Source organism: Clinocottus analis, unplaced genomic scaffold (assembly GCF_023055335.1).
Source record: "Clinocottus analis isolate CAN_PGR_092001 unplaced genomic scaffold, fCliAna1.0.p SCAF_263, whole genome shotgun sequence".
NCBI classification, from domain to species: domain Eukaryota; kingdom Metazoa; phylum Chordata; class Actinopteri; order Perciformes; family Cottidae; genus Clinocottus; species Clinocottus analis.
The window spans coordinates 1-18,970 of record NW_027176002.1 but is presented as its reverse complement, the minus strand read 5'-3'; the positions used below and the strand labels follow the sequence as shown (position 1 = coordinate 18,970).

The window sequence follows — 18,970 nt, the reverse complement described above, 5'->3', positions numbered from 1 at the left end:
GTTTACTTACTATGTGAGAACAGACTTTGACTTTGATCACATTTGACTTTATATTCTGTCGCTTTGGGAGTAATTTATTCAATGGTTAGAGATTTATTGTCTGGGTGAGGATCTTAAGTGGCTTATGTGTTATTTTTAAGGCCGTTCAGACCATTCTCCTTAGTTGTGGAATTGTAAAGCTATTTAAAATATGTACAATGGGCCCTCTTTAGAGAGGGAATCGTCCTCTCCCTTCAACAGTTGTATTTCAAACCCAATTATTCATCAAGTTCAACTCAAGCGCCATTTCAACAGCGCTGGCTATTTTCCTCCTTTCAAGCAGGAATACAGTCATTTTCATTTCACAAGATCATCTCTATATGTGTTCATAAAACATGTGTTGGGTGACTGATTCACACGAGGGCATAACAGAGTAACAATAATTATAACAGTGATTAAATATGAATAACAGTAATTCACTCTCATCCAAAGTGAATGGACTTTGTGATCATGGGGAATGTTCCTTACTGTCTTCATTTAATATATTTTCAGGATTACACAATTACCAGAGACCTATTTTATAAACCATGTCAGATATGTCATATCTGGGTAAATTAATCGGATTTAACTTATCTTATACAAAGATACATTATCTTTGTTTGGCTTTGATCACATGAAATAAAAATAGTTTTTTTCATGAATTGATTAACTAGTTCTGCTACTCTAGGTCATGCTGTGTCATTGGACAGAAAACCTTGCATCTCCAGCACAACCTCACTGCACAGATTTAGCAAATCTATATAAAGGCTTCATGTTAACTATTTTTTCCATCATTTACAGGTTCCAAAAACAAGTAATCTCAGCAGAAGCAAGTCACTTGGGGCCTTAACATCCCTGTCTGCAGACACACTCCCCACCTTCATCACAGATGCTGCGAGGAAGCGCTGCATGGCCATCAGGTGACTTGGATTCTTTTGGCATGACTTTGAAACAATAGACAGTGCATTTCTTTTCTCCTCTTTATAGTTTCTCCTCAGTAAATACTTAAATCCTCTGACATGCAAACTATTTTTACCTTCACAGAAAGTCAATGGAGATGAGGGATAGCAAGAATCAAGCGAGTGCCGACTGGCTGAGGAAGTACCATATGAGATCCCAGGCCTTGAAGAAGACAGTCACACTGCACGCAAGGTTGCTTGACCCACACAGCAGTTTGAAAGACGTGTATAATGACAAACTGCAGCGGCATCGGTGAGTACTGGTCAAGTGAGGCCGCTCATTCTCCCATATTGCAACCTTTTTAACTCACATCACAATGACCACCAAATCCTTCTGCAGTAGCTCAAACTATAATCTTCTCCTACTTGAAGGGAGGTTGACCAACAAAGAATGAGAGAGTACACAAAGGAGTTACGGGATATGAAGGCACGAGTTGGCGAGCGTCCTTTTTTGTTCGAACAGGAGAAACAGGTGAGTGAAATACTGAAAAGATTACATCACACTGGAAATGGCGTGCCCCTCCAGCATAACTTTGACTTTTTCTTAATGGCAGAAAAATGCAAAGGCTCAAGCAGAGCAGACATACAGGAACAAGCTGGAGAAAGCCGGCTTAAAGGAGCTATTTGTTGAAGAAAACGGAGAAGCAACTGAAGGAGCATCCTCGTCATTCAGCTCTGAGGAGGATACAGACAAGAACCACAGCACTGAGAATCACATTAGCAATAGGTATGCAGAGGGAGATTTTTTTAGCAAGTTTTCTTCATCCACTATGTAATACCACTGGGTCCGGTAAAATTATGAATAGCACTGGTGCTGTAGAGCCAAGGACTTCTTGTGGTTTGGTCATACTACATTACATAATTTTCTGAGCTTGCCCTGCAGTCTTCAGTGAAGAAAGATAAATACTGTAGCCAAGTAAAAGTTCAATGTAATTACAATATGGCCATTTTCTAACCAACCTTGTCTGATTTAGGGAAGAAAATGTAGACGACGGGGAGAAAAATTGAAGATTGAAGATGTGGAAGAGAAGAGCGTGAAGTCCAAAGGGGAAGAAATGCCATGATCAAAAAGCTTCAGGCGGTAGAGTTTTTTATGGCCCCTCCGCTAGAAAACAACACTGTCTTCAAAAATGATTGATGTCACGGCTAACTATTCAAGCACTTGAGAGTTTGAAATGTGCAACTACAAATGTTTAAGTGACAAAAAAAATCTGGATTTGACAATATTTATAGAAGTATAGAAGTAATGAATGTTTCACAAGCATTTAATATGTATATTTTTCTCTTTGCTCAGAAATATGAACACAGTAATTTAGAGGATAATGAACACCAGTATGAACTGTTAGAAAAACATAATGAGAACTCTAGTTGAGACCACTGTGTCTGTAAAATGAATGTGTTTCACCTAGTTCAAATCGAAAATCTTCTGATAGCCATCAACGGCGAAAAATCACACTTCTACCGTGAGAAATGTAATCTAGCTTAGTTTTTTCTTCAGCCCAGTTTAAAACAATGTTTAAATGTATGTATTTTAATTGGCCAGGTCCCGTAAGGACATCGAGCGTCTGACATGGCCTTTCTCAGATGATAGGGTTAAAGTTATTTTTACAGCCACACTGCCACCTAAACAAACAGCCCGCACTGTGTAAAACACATTCACAGAGACCAGTTCAGTGGCCCGTTCCAAGCCCATAGACCCACATCAAATACACTTGAAGACTGGCCTCCACTGTAAGCTTGTGCTCAGACAACTGCCTTCCAGGAATCCTAAAAATCATCTTTTACTAACAGACCACATGGGGATGTCGGAATATGTTAAAATGCAGTCATGGAGGTCAGTATATGCCATATGGTAACTTTTTTGTAGGCCACTGTGTTATACATTGAAGCCATAGACGGCAATGTTTCATTTCAGAAACACAACATCGTTCAAAATTAGGTTTTATGTCGGACAGTAACGTGATTTGAAGGCGTAGATTGAAATTTATTTGAAATGAGTCCAATATGTGATATAAAATTACAGTACAATTTGGTGCTGCCAGACAGCTGTTTAGGTAATGACAGAGAACATGTGACTGTAACAACATTCACGAGAACTGTCTGGGTTTCAAAATACGCATATATGATTCCTTTTGCATAATTAAAAAGATCATTTAAGTTGAAACGCCAACATGTTGCCACACACTTAAAGATGCTTCGAGAGTCCCTTACTGAGCTCTCAAACATCACAAGATGAAGCTTCAAGGGCTCCATCTTGGCAGGTTGTCATGGGAACAGTTTATCTCGCTGCTCTGTGCCGTGTGGTCCCTCAGGAGGATGCTGCGCACCTCTAATTTCCCCAGTGCACGGCTGGAAACAAGGCACATCTCTCCCAACCTTTTTAGGAAGCGCTCCAATGTGTGTGGAAGCTGCGAGAGGCAACAAACACATCTCATTGAGGTTAATGAGAGGCCGAGTGTCCGAATGTTCAGATCACACCGTTTGAGGAGTGGCTCTACTTTGCAGATGAGCAATGTAATTTCACTTAGATGGGGATTTCAGGTCTTTTATTATTCCAGCCGCTGTCAGATATAAAGATTCCCACGCATTTAAAATCCTGTGCGTGCATGGGTTGCACATGTGGGCAGCTGAAGACACCCAAGAATAGATGCTCTAGGCCTCACATGGACTTCCCTGTCACAAGGTCAGCCAATTCCTAACCTCACATTTTCTTGTCTGCTTACTCCCACTGGCTCGCTTGACATTTCTCATCTGGCTACACCTACCTGCCCTGCTGTAACCCCTGTGTTCCCGCTGTCCCGCTTCACCTCACGTCCACTGCCCACCTGCACACCTGTTACCTGCCCCATCAGCTCTGTAGTTTGTATACTGGCCCATTTCACACTCCGGCAGATTATCTGCATACCTTCTTTTTAGCAGTCCAGTCATTTCCCCTGCCTGCCTGAGTACCTCTACCTGCCTTCTGGACTCCTGCTCTCTTATCTGATCCCTTTTGGATAAGATTGCAATTGGTATCCAAGCTCTGTTGTGTTCTGGTATGTCGTTAATCCTATTTTTCTGTATATTCGAGTCATCTTGATTTTATAGTAAAAGTGCAAAAAGCCAAGTATTTTGTCAAGTGGAGTGTATATTGTGCGTGCAGAGTTGTGTGCATGTGTATATTCTCTGTATGTTTTCAGTCCTTGGTTCACCTGCAGGAGGAGCTGTGGCTCGCTCTGGAGCAGAAGAGAGAGATCTCTCTTTTTCTCCTTTAGTGGCATGACAAATATCCCCAGTGCTGGAGAGAGAGCATATCAAGAGGCAAACGAGAAGGGGAGCGAGATAGCAGCCAGTGTGACAGATAGGAGCGTGGCAGAACTTGTCTCCCTGACTGCACTGTGGGGCTGGGGAAAGAAAGAGCAAGTGCACCAGAGTGTCAGGCAAGGCTGCTGCCTGCACACACACAAACACACTCACACTCACTCCCACACAGACAGGCAGACCCCTCAGCCCGGCTGCACCAGAAGAAGTTCAGAGAGAAGACTGACCTTAAGAAGGTACAGTATGCTTGTGCACCTCTAGCCCCCTCTTTATATCTGAAACATGACTTACAAATCAGCTGCACTCACTTGATGCTCCACTTTATTTTCCAGGTGTGTTGGCGGACGTTTCGTCTGTGGATTATCTTGAATTTTATGGCTTGCCTTAAACTGAGCCCTCTTGTCCTGTAGAGGAGTTGTGTGTTTTCGCTCTAGAAGAACTTGCCGCGTGTCTACAGCCTGAGGGAGGATGGAGAAGCTGTCAGGGAAAGACAAGGAGCTGATACGAGGCAGCTGGGAGAGCCTGGGCAAGAACAAAATTCCTCATGGTGTCATCATGTTTTCCAGGTAAAGTATTACATAAATCAGCATGATATTTATATTTTGTGCAGTCATGCTTTCATCAACATTAATTCAAATCATTTAACACTTTGACCAAAAGTGATAGTATCCTGTTGTGTTGAGAAGATTTGTGCTTCGAGTTTTGAAGTCTAGGGTCTTGAGATGCATCTGAAATGCCATTTTTTTTGTCTGTATGCAATGTAGAATAACTGAAAAACAGGGTTTTCCTGGAATTTTACAGACACCCAGTTTGTAATCCTGCAAGTATATCAATATTACAATACTTTCATCAATAAGACATCGGCTCAGGCTCTGTTTTGTAACCCCTTTGGTGATAATCAGAGACATAACAGACATTTATTTAAATCAGTGTCTTCAAGATTGATACTTTTTAAACTATTTTGTCGCGAAAAAGTACATGTGCATATGTAACACAGGTGTGGAGAGAGATTCAAGCGGCACACTTTCACCATGCAGGGACCGGAAGCTTGACTTGTTGCTTGGCGACAGACTGCAATAATCCACAATTTACTTTGAGACAGCTGCCGCTAAATGGACGAGCAAGAGAGATTTTTTAGATGCATGATTTATTGATTGATTTGGTGTCTGCGCGAATGCTTGGCAACCCATGCCGTGTGTATATACCTCAAGATCAGTGCGGTATTTGTCTGTGGTAGACTGTTTGAGCTGGACCCCACACTCCTCACTCTGTTCCACTACACTACAAACTGTGGCTCCACACAAGACTGCCTCTCCAGCCCCGAGTTCATGGAACACGTCACCAAGGTGAGCTATGTTCACCACAGTCACCACAACACGTCTACAGGTCGCTCTTGTGCACAGTTGAGAACACTCTCTGTCTGTGTATTTGCATGTATCTGTGCGCGTCATGCCAGGTGATGCTTGTGATCGATGCAGCGGTCAGCCATCTGGATGACCTTCATTCCTTAGAGGACTTCCTGCTCAACCTTGGGAGGAAGCATCAGGCTGTGGGGGTCAACACGCAGTCATTTGCTGTAGGACCAGAATTTCATAGCACAACTCTCAAAAAGTTATTTCACAATAATGAGCTGTGAAAAAAGAAAAAGTTGTTTTCTTTCTTGTGTGTTTGTTTTGGACTTCTCAAGGTGGTGGGTGAGTCCCTTCTCTACATGCTGCAGTGCAGCCTGGGCCAGGGCTACACGGCCCCGCTGCGTCAAGCCTGGCTCAACATGTACAGCATCGTGGTAGCAGCTATGAGCCGAGGATGGGCCATGAACGGAGAGGACAAGGCCGACTGAGCAGCACAGCGGTGGCTACTGAGCAGTTGCTGTCAAATCCCTCAACATGGTTGCCATGGAATAAGGTTGTGTAACTTGCAGCATTGTGGCTTTGGCTGCTGTACATTTGCTCTTTGAGTGAGGTCGCATAGCGTAGCGAATGTATGGTGTGGTTACACTTTACAATTGGTTCGACCAATCGCAGAGTTTTTTTTCTTTGCCGTGGATGTTTAGCTACCAGACGAGGCTGATGTACAGCTGTTCTGAGCCAGCTTGCTTTGGTTCTTCTAGGTCCAGACCTGTAATCTGAGAACCTCACACTGAGAGAAAGCAACAAGGATAACTGTTGAGTCTCTTTGTATATAATGGCTTTGATATATCTACTCAAATAGCACTGGCTGTAGTGGTCTTTGATGTATCTTAAAAGAGTTGCACAATTGTGAAACACTAGATATTATATTTAGGCATCACAAACTACTCAAACTGTGATAGTTACTGTGGCCAGCGTGGCAGCTCTCTCTCTCTAACTGGAACACAGTGATACTGTACACAACATGTCAAAAGCTTTGGGACAAGGCAATGTGATTATCCAGGAGAAAGTCCTATCACCTTCGTCATAATCACACTGTGTTTTCTGTTATATTACACATCATTACACTTAAGTTTGTGTGTGACTTTGTTAGCTAACATTTAACCTATTGATTCCAAAATATTTTCAATAGATATTGACAAGAACTGTTACACTCTCTGATAGGTCTCTTCAGCGATCTACGACTGTTAAGAAGTCCATGCACATCTTACTCAACATGGTGTGCGAGCGCTCCTCGGTAGAGATTGTGGTTATTTCAATAGGCTTCAGCTGACTGTTAAACTCTAACTAATGGACTGTTAACTCTTTACTTGTGAGTGAAGGGCATCTTTGAGGAATTACAACATCTTTGTTCCTTGGCTATCACTTTCTAGTCATTGTTAGTGTAAAGTAGTTTTCTTGTACTGTAGTCACTTATCTTATTAGTGCGTATTAACTGTACTTGTGTGGCTACAAACGAAGCATTACCTCAGCTTTAGAGGTGAAGGTGAGCAGAGTGGCTTGTGTTTCTCCAACACATGGACGTGAGGCTGGAAGAGGATATTTATTTTGGATTATGACACAAAGACAAACTGAACTGATGATGATTTATTCCTTTTAATTGCTTAATAACACAGTTTAAATAATACAAATACTGTGTGCTGTCACTGTCAAATATGTGTGTTATTATTATTGTTATTGCTGACATAACACTGTATGTATCATCCTCAGCTGTTGTCGACATTCATGGTCATAATGCCAAGTAACTTAGCAACAGTGCGCCAAGTATTAGATAATAACCATACAACTGTAAATCCAAGCTGCTGATATGTGGTTATTATCGCTTTAGTCTGAGTTTACATTTACAAAGTTTATTTTTATATTCTATAATGTATGTATTGTTAAAGAGCATCGTTTTGTTTTTCAAACGTGACATACAGCATATCCTCCAGATGTATTTACCTTGTGTGGGCTTCATTTATTCAAGATAATATATATATATATATATATATATATATATATATATATATATATATATATATATATATATATATATGTATATATATATATATATATATATATATATATATATATATATATGTATATATATATATATATATATATATATATATATATATATATATATATATATATATATATCTTCAACTTCTAAATGTACAGTCCTGAGAAAAACGTTATAAAAGCTGAGATTTCTATTGAACTGTTTTATCCCTGATAGTCTGTACAGTACTTTCCAGCCACCAGGTGTAATGTTTATGAACCGTGTATGTGATGTATTTCTAGTGATTATCAGTACACAGCCGACATTAGGTCTTTTTAGCAGGCAAGACTGATAACTGGAATGTTATCCTGTTAACATCCAGCTGTGTACATATTGGGTGTGTCACTGTCTACCTCATCATTATCAGCTGCTATTGAACAGCGATGACTTCACCTAGTTATCCTTCAACCAAAAACGCACAGTACTATTGTAGTTAATACAAGCACGCACTCTTTGTAAACTGGATTCCATCCTAAACAAAACCTGTTGTGTGCTTATTTAAGACTAAATAAAGTGATCTTCTGTGGATATTTTACCGCTAAACAAGATCGGTGTGTTTTCCTCTCGCTCTCGGATTGTTTGTCAAAGAACGCTGATTGTTACAACACAATGGTGAGCGTTTGAAATCAATCATACGATGCCTGATTTCCTTCCCACTGACAGCCCATCTCTTAGTGTTACATAAGAGCCAAGCGCTGAGTGGCTCATCGCCCTTGGCTACAGAGACGAGCCCACTTACTCATGCACTGCACAATGTCACATCAAGATTGTTTATGGAATTTCTAATAATTGGCATGATGGTCTTTGCAATCTGGACATATTTCCAGAAGTCCTTATTGATGCTTGCACGTGTTCCGGTTTAAATATAAATATGCGTGTGTGTCCTGTAGGTGAAGCCGTAGTAATGAGAGAGGCATGGTCGTCGTAATGAGTTGTCTGAATACACGGGCCCCATTTCTCTCGTTCATACAATTTGCTTGTATCATTGTAAAAGTCACATGCGCTGGCTGTCTGTTCCGCTGTTGAAGCAGTGGCTGACATGGCCTTAATCTGTCTCTCTGCACTGCAAACAGTATCCCTACTCTCTCTGTCAAACGGAGAGCCTGTGGTATTTATGTTGGCTCCATGCTCCCTGTCTTGCTTGAGCCTCGAGAACCACACTGAGTTGTCTAGTCACTGCCCTGACCTCCACTCGGGTCACCTAACCAATGGTTATGCAGCGCTACTAACTAAAACACACTGTGTGTTTATTTACCTTGTGGTAGCTCATCGATCATACCCGTAGTTCAGGCTTTTACCTTGGAGTCTACGAGGAGGGCTGTCGTCGTCTGGAGAGGAGTTTGCGAGAAAAGACAACGCACATTATTTTTAGAAAGTCTGCAATGTGTTTTGGAACGAAGGGATAGTGAACGTTGTCATGGCAACTGTTAAGTGGTGGTCCAGAGTCGTATATGTGTGTGCATTTATTTTATACGAAGGAGGAAAGTGAGACATCGCAATGCTCCATCCCTCACTCATCCTAAATCCTCAGTGAGAAGTGGACAATGACGATGCGTGCAGGCTAATAAGGTTTGCTCTGATAGTCTGCGGCACAAGTCTGCCAAGCAACAGAGGGAACGAGCGGTCACTTCCCATGTGAAGTACGACCAGTTCAAGGATACCATAGGAGTCATATTCCTTTTGATAGTCAATCAAAATCACGTGAAAATTAATATCATTTTAAATCTTTAAAAAAAACCTCACAAGTAGCCTATACAGTTTTATTAGTCTGTAATTTCCAAAACAGCTGGGCACTGTAGTTCTTAAACCAGAGGAAATTATGTATTTCACATTTGGTGTTTTACAGTTTACACAGGAGGCGTTTCAACTGCATTTTTCCCTATCTCATGAGAACATGTCCACTTCAAGTCTAATCTATCACATGCTGTTTGTATGTGTATTACACATGCTATGTGAATGTGTATAACACATGCTATGTGAATGTGTATTACACATGCTATGTGAATGTGTATAACACATGCTATGTGAATGTGTATTACACATGCTATGTGAATGTGTATAACACATGCTATGTGAATGTGTATTACACATGCTATGTGAATGTGTATTACACATGCTATGTGAATGTGTAGCATAAGCTATTTGCACCAGAGGTGCATTTCAATGCTTCAAGTCTACTTTCTTCCATTTTATGTCTGCACCTACAGTGATTGTGTATGAGCTTCTGAGCACTACCAAAACACGAGTGACCTGCAGTCAATACTGTGCCTGAATGCATCTTGTGTATAGACGCAGATGGAGGACTGAAACTGCTGCTCTGCTTTTGCTACGGGGGCTGTGTAGACATTATGTAAATGTCCTGCATAACCTGGTGTGTTGCATTAGATTACTCTTCTACACACCTATTACTTGGATATAATGATGAAGCAATTCATACATAAGATTTTGTGATTTAAATGAAGTAAGACCTCTGTGAAACATTATCTCCCAACTTTACAAAACAAGCTCAACAGATTGAAAATTGAGAGCAACTTCGTGAATAGCTATTAAATGGATCGTTTCAACTTTTATGTCAACATGGACAAAAGGTATGTCCAGTGCTTGCATGGCTACAAAGTGGAAAGAGTAAGATACTCAAGGGGAGAAAAAAAGTTCAAAATGATGAAGAGAATTGCAAGTACTTTGAGCCAAAATCTTATGTAAATACGAAACAACGCCAACTAATTCAGCAACATTTGCATGCTGAAACGAACCCCTATGGGAGCGACAATATGTTTGCTGCAGGAGGCAGAGACATTTTCTATTCCAAGCATCTGGGCAGGAGCAGACGAGCGACAGGCCACGCACCCAGAGGAATTCACCTTTCACTGAGAAGTATGCTCTCGGCAGTTGCCACGGGTGACAGGGGAAATATTCGGGACTTTTCTTTCGTAACTCGCAGCAACAAAGAAGCACTGCATATAATCACAGGCATGTAAAGCTGTTTTCTGACAAACCCTTTTGTTGCTGAAAAAATGGCGTCCATCCAGTCAGTATGATAAACTTACTGCAGCGTCACTTTGCTTCTAGCATTGGCACTTTGGTGCTTCCACTATAAGTTTTTATAAGAGGCTCACACAAGTAATGGCCACGCTCACCCTAAGATGTGGTTTCAGGGCCCAACGAGGCCTACAGTACGTAGCAAGGCTTGCCCCGAGGCTAGTTTGTATGCAGGTACGCTGCTTCCAACACTAAGCTAACATGCACTGAATTCATTAGTCGCCTTTTCCCCCGGGCTGTGAATTGAGGAAATATGTTCTGTGATTATCACGGGAGAGACGGTCTGATCAAATGAATCACTGTCATCTGTCGTGCACTTAGGCTTTAGAAGAATATGCATTTTGGGAAACATACTTTTTTAAAAATTTATTCCAGAGTGTTAGATGACATGATTGATACTATTTCAATCGTCTCATCTAAATAATCACACTTTTCAGAATTCAAAATTTCTTTTAATTGTGCAATTTGATTCCTGAACCAGTAATGCTTGCCATATAGCCTTTTGCACATTTCCTGAAGGCATCATGTGCACATTCACTCTCGCACTACAACTAACCACATGCAATGTGACTCACTCTCTTCAAACCCTTCACATAGACCACAGTAGAGGAGCGCAATAAGGAGTTCATGGCACAAGATGAGTGGATTGAGCTGAATTCATTTTAATTTCAGATCACAGCACTAAACTTTTGACAGATGAAACTCATTGACAACACAGCTGACAGAGATCAATCTCAAATGCAGTCTTTGCTTCAACCTCAACCTTCTTGAAGATAGAACAACCCACATTTACAGCAGGCTCACATAATGTATGAAATAAAGCACTTATGATACACACATTTCATAACCATGAGTGAGAACCAGTGGACATGTCTGGAAAGCTAATGTACCTCCAAATAGACCTCGGGTGGCCAAGCCAACAGCATATGAACAGACAGGATACAATAAAACCAGTAAGCATGAAAAAGGACGATCCCTCCTTGCATGAACATTAGAGCTAAAAATGACCTAATATGTTTTATTTTGTATTTTTCAAAGGGAAGTATGTTTAATGATCTGTGAAAGCCACAGGACACATTGGTAGTTCACAGACAGACATTTTGAGATGCTCTTTGATGTTTATTTTTCCAAATAGATTTTTCTTCATGATTCTCTGCACTGACCACTCTCGCTCTGCTGCCAGCTTTCATCTCTTTTATGCAGCAAGAGGAACTGCAGCTAGATTTCATGTAAAATGTAGCAAACAGATTTAATATTATGCATAACATGTCATCAGTAAATCTGAAAACAATGTATATCACAGGCCTATGATTGTGTGGTTACTGTAAATCTAACATGTTAAAATGAAAGGGAAATCCAATATAAGTTAATGGCACTGGATAAATAACTTTCAAAGATTGTATTGAACTTAGTCATACATCTTATATGAACTGAAAAAATATTGATTGAAATCCACAACAAGGCACCAAAAAGGACACAATACAAAACATCTGAAAGAAGTGTTGGAACTGCTGTGATGACACACACACACACACACACACACACACACACGCACACGCACACGCACACGCACACGCACACACACACACACACACACACACACACACACACACACACACACACGGCTTAGTGGTGAGCTTGACTGTTCTTGACTTTGAATTTAAAATAATTGGCTGCTTGCTCTGGAGCTTTTGATCGTATCACATGGTGTTCATCAGCTGACGAAGTTAATATAGTACAAAGTTAATATCCGGTTGACCGTGACCATGACAACTGAACAAACTAATCTTCAGAAGAAGACCATGATATGTAGTCAAAAGCTCCAGAAAAAGGCAGAGAGGACTTGTTTGAAGATGTTTTGGTCAACATCTCAGTGGAATGAGCCTGCTGCGTATCTGATGACAAACAGAATTTACTACCCACTCCCTGTTTACTACTCTGGGTTCTTTTGTGTGATTGTTGTGTTTTTATCTCTTAGATGTTTCTCCGCCCTTTGGTTTTGAGTCCATGCAGCATATTTTAGGCCGTGCTGGATTGTCACACGAAAGGGAGTGTTTGTTCAAGGCACAGCAAGAGACATAAATAACAAACTATCAGTTTACATTCAGGGGCAAAACAAAAACCTTTCATCCCCCAAACTTGGCAAACACACAGACTGACAATGAAATTAGCACATGTGAAACTTGACCCTATGGTTAAAGATAGAAATGCATACATCATTTATACATGCATGCATGGAAATAATAAATGAAACTAAAGAGTTCAACATTTTTTTTGTTTTCTTAGAGACACCACGATATATTTTTCAAAATATTCTGCAATTTATGATAAAAAACATATTTCTTTTCTTGCAGAAAATTAGATAAGACGATAATATACCACGCTCATATGTGAAAGTGGAATCAATCTTCTCATCTAACTCGGCAAGAACATGAACTATCGTAATACAAAATGTTAAACTATACCTTTAAAATAAATACATACAAATTGGATCACATACACAGTCAACATAGCATAATAAGGGAATACTCTGATTATGACGGGACAGTTCTGCAAATCCTTAAACAATCTCCAGTAGCCCCCCAACCCACAGCACAATATCAATGACACCAAAAATACAGTAGCAAAAATAGCAAAAAAATTGATAATAGTTACAACTAGTTTCAGGTACAGTCAAGCTGCTTGTGCCTCCTTGTTGAGAGTGTACATATATTACAGTACATCTCCGAGTTACATTCGGCCCTCCGTCTGTCTGCGCTCTCACTGCAGATGGCTTCACAACTAGCTGCCCTCACCCTCAGCCTCCCTGAGCTCTGCGTTCGAGGAACCAGATATCACCCGGGCCCAGACCACTCTGTCAGTCTGCCGGGGCAAGCCTGCTCACACCACCCACACTGATAGGAACTTTCACCTCCACTCATGTCCAAGTGGCACAGCATGGAGAGAGGATCTCTGATAGCAACCCAACAGCAATTTCACCCCGGACACTTTCATTACTTTCAACCTTTTTAACTGGCAAAGGAAGTCACAGGGGAAGTTGCGATCCCTGTCATGTAGCATCCAATAGTTTAACTGAAATAATCTGGATATTTAGGGATGTATCGTCAGTAGAGATTGGTGTTTTTGTCCATGAGACAAATTCAGGAGATGTTTTAGCAAACTGCTGTCTACATATTTATAGTGACGTTCACATGGATCCCGCTCCTGCATTCTTTCCTCTTCAGGTTCTTCATCAAGCCCAGTCTGGTCTCAGGGTCTGAGGCAACGCAGTTGGACTCTGAGGTCAGAAGCGAAAATGCAGCATTGCAGCATTTAGCAATCTGTGCTCCCCAGGTGAAAGACACGTGGGATCAGCTTGTGGGATTTGGTGTTACTGGAAGCCTACAGGACTGTCCATGAGGGGGCTGGAGCAGTAGGAGTCTGGGGGGTCTTGGAGTTCAGTCTCATGGGTCTGAGCGTGACCTTCATCACAACGCTCTTCCTCCGCCGCGCCGTGGCTTGAGCTTTGGGAGCTGGCCATGGCACCGTAGCTGTGGTGGGCCGGGGACGGCATGGGAGTCAAAGCCAGCTCCGGCTCCAGCAACACAGACGCCACAAACAGCTGAAAGAGGAAGATCGACATATAGTTAATGATGGTGTCACGCAGTAAAACACTCAATTCACAGGGAGTACATGAGATAAAAGTATGTTTTATGTTTTGTACTTGGGTTTGTTTACACACTACACTTAGCTCATACCCAAAGTTAAGCTCTTAATTTTAAGTCTGAGTCTGCATATCCTGGATCCAGTCTAAAAAAAAGTAAATAGCAATTATCATAAATTAAGGTTTGGACATATGTAATATGCACTTTTAAGGATCATGCAGTGTTTTAACTCAGTGATGGATGAAATATGCAGATTATTAATGTATTCTTTGGATTATTTACCTGACATTGATCATAAACACAATGCTTATATATGCAACACTGTTCAGAAGCTGACTCTTAAATCTCAGATGTCAGAGCTTCCCACCAGCACAGTCACAACACCTTATGTAACTTTTACACAAATCAAACTATAACTATTAACATGTACATCATCCTCTGAGATATGTTTAATGGTCTACTGTCAGGCTAATAATATAAATATGAGCTGCTGTACACTAGAAGCAGTTGTGGATGTTACAGTGCTCCTGTCTCCATCAGTAAACGTCTCCTCTGCCGGCTGATCAGACATCTGAAACAAAAGATAGCACATTATTTATTATTAGTGCATCTGTAGCTGAACTTAGTCTATGTGGGTTATAGCAGAGCTGACCTGATAGCTTGTTGACTTGTCTGGTTGCTTCCTAAGGCACAAGCGAAAGAGGGAAAAGGCAATACAGGACAGCAGGGACACTAAGGTGAAGAGGGTGATGGGATGAACTGGACCTGTAACAGTAAGGGGCAAGAAATTACAACTTAACAATGTTATATTGTACACTCGCAATACAATGACGGTCACAGACACTTGTGGCATCACAAGGGGACACGTAGTGGAGGGGCGCTACATTCCAACGTATAACCAGCGCCGACACTACAAAATGGCCACCAGGGCCAACACTACATCTCCCAGACTGCCTTACTACTCACCGGCTGCAGGTGCTTAGGACACCTAACTGAGGCAAGGCTGGGAGGCTTAATGAAGGGCAGAGCGGAGAGCACAGGGGGAAGAAGCTGAACAAGCAGAAGGTGAATCCACACCTTAGTGGAACGAACAGGACTGCAGAGAGGACCGTGTAAACCTACCTGGACGTGACCGTGTTGAGTTTTTGTTTGAACTTTTGTTTATTATATTTTGATCTATGGACAATACCTTGCTGGTGGGATGGGAAATATACATTCTCTTTTGTTTACACTTTCTTAAGTGCCTGTTTCCAGATCTTTTCTCGCACTGCCCTAGCGACAACCCGTGACACTACACACTGTAACAGGATACAAAAGGAAGTGATTGAATACCTAATCTGAGCATTGAGAAGAAGAGCAGCCAGAACATGCAGAGGATGGGCGCCAGGATGACCTGGCTGATGGCTGCTCTGTGGATCCGTTGGCTGAGTTTAGTGGGAACGTACGCATAGTAGATGTTGTAGCGGTCGACCATGTGCTTCAGGATCACATAGAGCAGACCTACAGGGGCAAAGAAAACACATTCAAATATCCAAAACACTACAGCATTCTTATTCTTTGGAAGATCGATGGCGGTATTGTTATTTGCGGTGGAAAGAAAGAACACTCTGGTATGGTCCTTCAACGTTATATTATATTTGTTGTTCTCCAAATGGCCGAACCCAACACAGCCCCCACACAGCCTTAAACACTGAATATGATGCTCAATGCAAAGTTGAATGCAATATGCAATTACATTATTGGGACATGGCTACAGAGTGACCTGAATTAAAACTACAAAAATAAAAATATACGTTTATTTTTCAAATGAATAATTATCCCATTCAGCTTTGGCAGGTATCCTGTGTTGTTTTTTGTGTTCCCACCCAATGACCTTATCTGCCAATGCTCTGCCTAAAAAAAATAACAATATGAGTCACAGACCTGCAGGGCAGTATGTATGAACGGGCCGGTTCTCACTAGTATTTGACTGCAGTGGCAAATAGACGCTTAGTGAGCTCTGGGCAGAGACAGGAGCAGAGTGGGCGTCTGGCTCACAACTCACTGTGTCTGGGTGTCTGGGACTACAGCAGCAAATTCACACAGTCTGCATCGGACTGGCAGGCAGTGGAAGAGAGTGAGGTTACAGCATGAGTGGAGACGACACATGCACACACAAGACTAAAAGGGACGATGATGGGATGGTCGAGAAAGACAGAAGGTGGAAAGAAAGAAGAGGTAGATGAGGAGGTATGTTGCTCACCAAAGGGCGTAATGATGGGACATGTGATGCTGTAGGTCATACTGACTGCAAAGATACACATGGTCCAGGCGTACTCCAGGCCAAACTGGAACTCATAAGCCTGGCTCTGCATATGAAAACACAAAGACAGTAAGATGTTTAAAACACAATCGTATATACTTTAAATAAAAACACTGGGATAAACTAAAAGATAAGGCTCAGCTGACCCGTTTGACATGAATGCGCTCAGCCTGGGACTTGGCAAAGCAGAGGCGGAAGGCATACACTGTAAGTGCTGGGATACGAAGCAGCTCCATAGATGTGCCAATCAGACTGGACGTAATCACATAGTTCACAAAGAATGCTCCGTTGTCAGGAAGAAACACACACCTGCACCAAGAAAACAAAGAAGCTGAGAAATGTCTTCCTTGGAGTCATGATACTATTTATATGTTTAATTTGAACAGAAAGAGTTATCTTACTGGAATTTGACCTCCTTCTCATCCAAGAAGTGGACATCAAAGAGCCATGTGAAGAACAGGTCCAGACTAGAGTCAGGAATAAATAAGAACAATACATCTTAAAGCTGTAACATCAAAATAATTTTGTGAGGAAGAAGTATAAAAACAGAAGTTAAATGTTTATTTTGTCTCTGTGGATGTACCTGGACAGACCAAGTGATGGCAGGATGATGACCATGAAGACCAGCAGGAAAAAACACTTGTGCATCGTTACTTGGTTCTCACCAGTTCTGAGACAAGGAATGAATAACATGGGATTGTAAGAACATCGTTATTCAATGCATATTTTGTTATGTAAAACATATCCACGCAGATCCCTTCATCATAGTAAATTAATAATGTGAAATAATGTAACGTAAAGTCAGCTGACTCTACAAAAGTCATTAGTTGGGTTCATTAGCACGAGCTACGCTTCTCAGTCCAGTGAACAGTTCATTTGCATTCGGTCCTTCGCACATCACGCCTGCACAACACGTTTGTGGGGGTGGTTATGTAAAGAAAGGGTGGTCATTGGTGCTGCGGGAGGTTGTCTCCTTATGCACAGTAGTGCTGCTCCTCCTCCTGCTGGTCCCAATGTGCCTTTCCCCTGCGCATGGTGACTACTGTGCATATCATTACTCTCACATGGAGATCTCTATGACAACCTGCCCAGAATAACAGTGCAGGGAGAGTGACAGAGAGAAGATGGAGGGAGGGAGTAAAATGAGCAACAGGGTGAAAAAGAAAAAAATAATTGAGACAGGTGTGGTGGGAGGGGAGAAATGCTGAGAGGTGAGAGGAAGACGGGCAGCTACACATGAAGGGTCTGTTTGAAGAAGCAAAGAACAGGCATTTTCATTTCAGAGGAGAGAGATGGCAGATGGCTGGTGAGTACCTGGTCCAGTGGGACTCAAAGAAGGCTGAGTAGTAGACGATGAAAGGCAGGAGTACCGAAAACGCCCACAGCAGGAGAGTTGGGAAGAACTGGGTAATGACAGGGCTCTGGATTGGACAGCAAAATGATTTATTGACGAAAACGAAGAAAGTTCAAATGTAGCATTGAGGCCATGCAATTAAACTTAATCTCAAACTCTGACCTGCAGACTGTCCACAGGCCTCGTGACGTTGAACTTGTCCATCGTGTTGACGATGATGGCGGGAGTGGTGAGGAAGAATAGCAGCAGGAAGAGGAGGATGTTGAGGAGGACGCATCGGAGCCACCAGCGAGATCCGCGCACTGACAGGTTTTCCCTGGTGACGGAAGAAATAATGAGCGTCAATACACAATCATCCAGTAGGACAGACAGGACATTTAACACACCACTCTCTCCCTGACAAGCCTGCACTGTATCTGTTGACATAAGCCTGAAATAGCCAGCTCAGTTGCCTCTCGTATGCGAGGTGGTGTGTTTCCACTGCACTGGACTGGAGAGCGGGTTGGGAACAGCACACTTCAACGCTCAGTTTTAATGAAGGAACAAAAGTACCTGCTCAACCCCACAGCCTGCAACTTCTCCAGAGAAACACAAACACACTGCAGCCAATCAGGCGTGAAGCACAAGCAGTGAGCAATACCATGTCTTTGGTTAATATCATATACATATGCATCACTCACTTGTTACATAACCTCACTGGGACTGCTGCATTTATTCTCCACGGTAAGAGACATGCCTTTTAGCTGAATCGATCATAGAATGAGTTTGAATCTGATTGATCTGCTACAAACACGAACATACAGACTGATACATCTTAAATGTTACTGTTGGTTGATTTAATTTTCTAAAAGAACAACACATAGGGCAACAGGAAAATGAGTAAGAATAGTATTGAACATGTAGA

The 18,970-nt window shown here is 41.8% G+C and overlaps 2 protein-coding genes across 4 annotated transcripts; one reads left to right on the top strand and one right to left on the bottom strand.

The window, feature by feature from the left end:
- The first annotated feature begins 815 nt into the window (after positions 1-815).
- Positions 816-7,643, top strand: LOC137795004 (neuroglobin). Of its 3 annotated transcripts, XM_068592206.1 has the most exons (10): positions 816-938; positions 1,063-1,230; positions 1,350-1,449; positions 1,532-1,704; positions 1,952-2,058; positions 3,830-4,513; positions 4,688-4,843; positions 5,515-5,623; positions 5,734-5,853; positions 5,965-7,643. In XM_068592206.1, the coding sequence occupies exons 7-10, from the start codon at positions 4,746-4,748 to the stop codon at positions 6,115-6,117; spliced, it is 480 nt and encodes a 159-aa protein (XP_068448307.1). In that variant the 5' UTR covers positions 816-938; positions 1,063-1,230; positions 1,350-1,449; positions 1,532-1,704; positions 1,952-2,058; positions 3,830-4,513; positions 4,688-4,745; the 3' UTR covers positions 6,118-7,643. The 3 variants fall into 3 exon arrangements, 2 of the variants coding, with proteins under 2 accessions (XP_068448307.1, XP_068448306.1); XR_011078372.1 differs by lacking the exons at positions 5,515-5,623; positions 5,734-5,853; positions 5,965-7,643 and having other exon boundaries at positions 822-938; positions 3,830-4,745; XM_068592205.1 differs by lacking the exons at positions 3,830-4,513; positions 4,688-4,843; positions 5,515-5,623; positions 5,734-5,853; positions 5,965-7,643 and having other exon boundaries at positions 822-938; positions 1,952-2,187.
- Positions 7,644-12,344: 4,701 nt separating this feature from the next.
- Positions 12,345-18,382, bottom strand: LOC137795003 (calcium permeable stress-gated cation channel 1-like; the record flags this gene model as incomplete). Its single annotated transcript, XM_068592204.1, has 10 exons — positions 12,345-14,367; positions 14,907-14,981; positions 15,063-15,175; positions 15,743-15,910; positions 16,653-16,758; positions 16,859-17,021; positions 17,114-17,179; positions 17,296-17,382; positions 18,027-18,133; positions 18,229-18,382. Coding segments are annotated over 10 exons (1,270 nt in total), but the record flags the coding sequence as incomplete, so codon positions are not given.
- Positions 18,383-18,970: the final 588 nt, after the last annotated feature.

What these genes read in the sequence shown, in the direction of transcription:
- LOC137795004 (XM_068592205.1), top strand. An exon ending in GACAAACTGCAGCGGCATCG is followed by an intron (nt 1,231 to 1,349) that starts GTGAGTACTGGT and finishes TCCTACTTGAAG; the next exon opens with GGAGGTTGACCAACAAAGAA. An exon ending in TGTTCGAACAGGAGAAACAG is followed by an intron (nt 1,450 to 1,531) that starts GTGAGTGAAATA and finishes TCTTAATGGCAG; the next exon opens with AAAAATGCAAAGGCTCAAGC.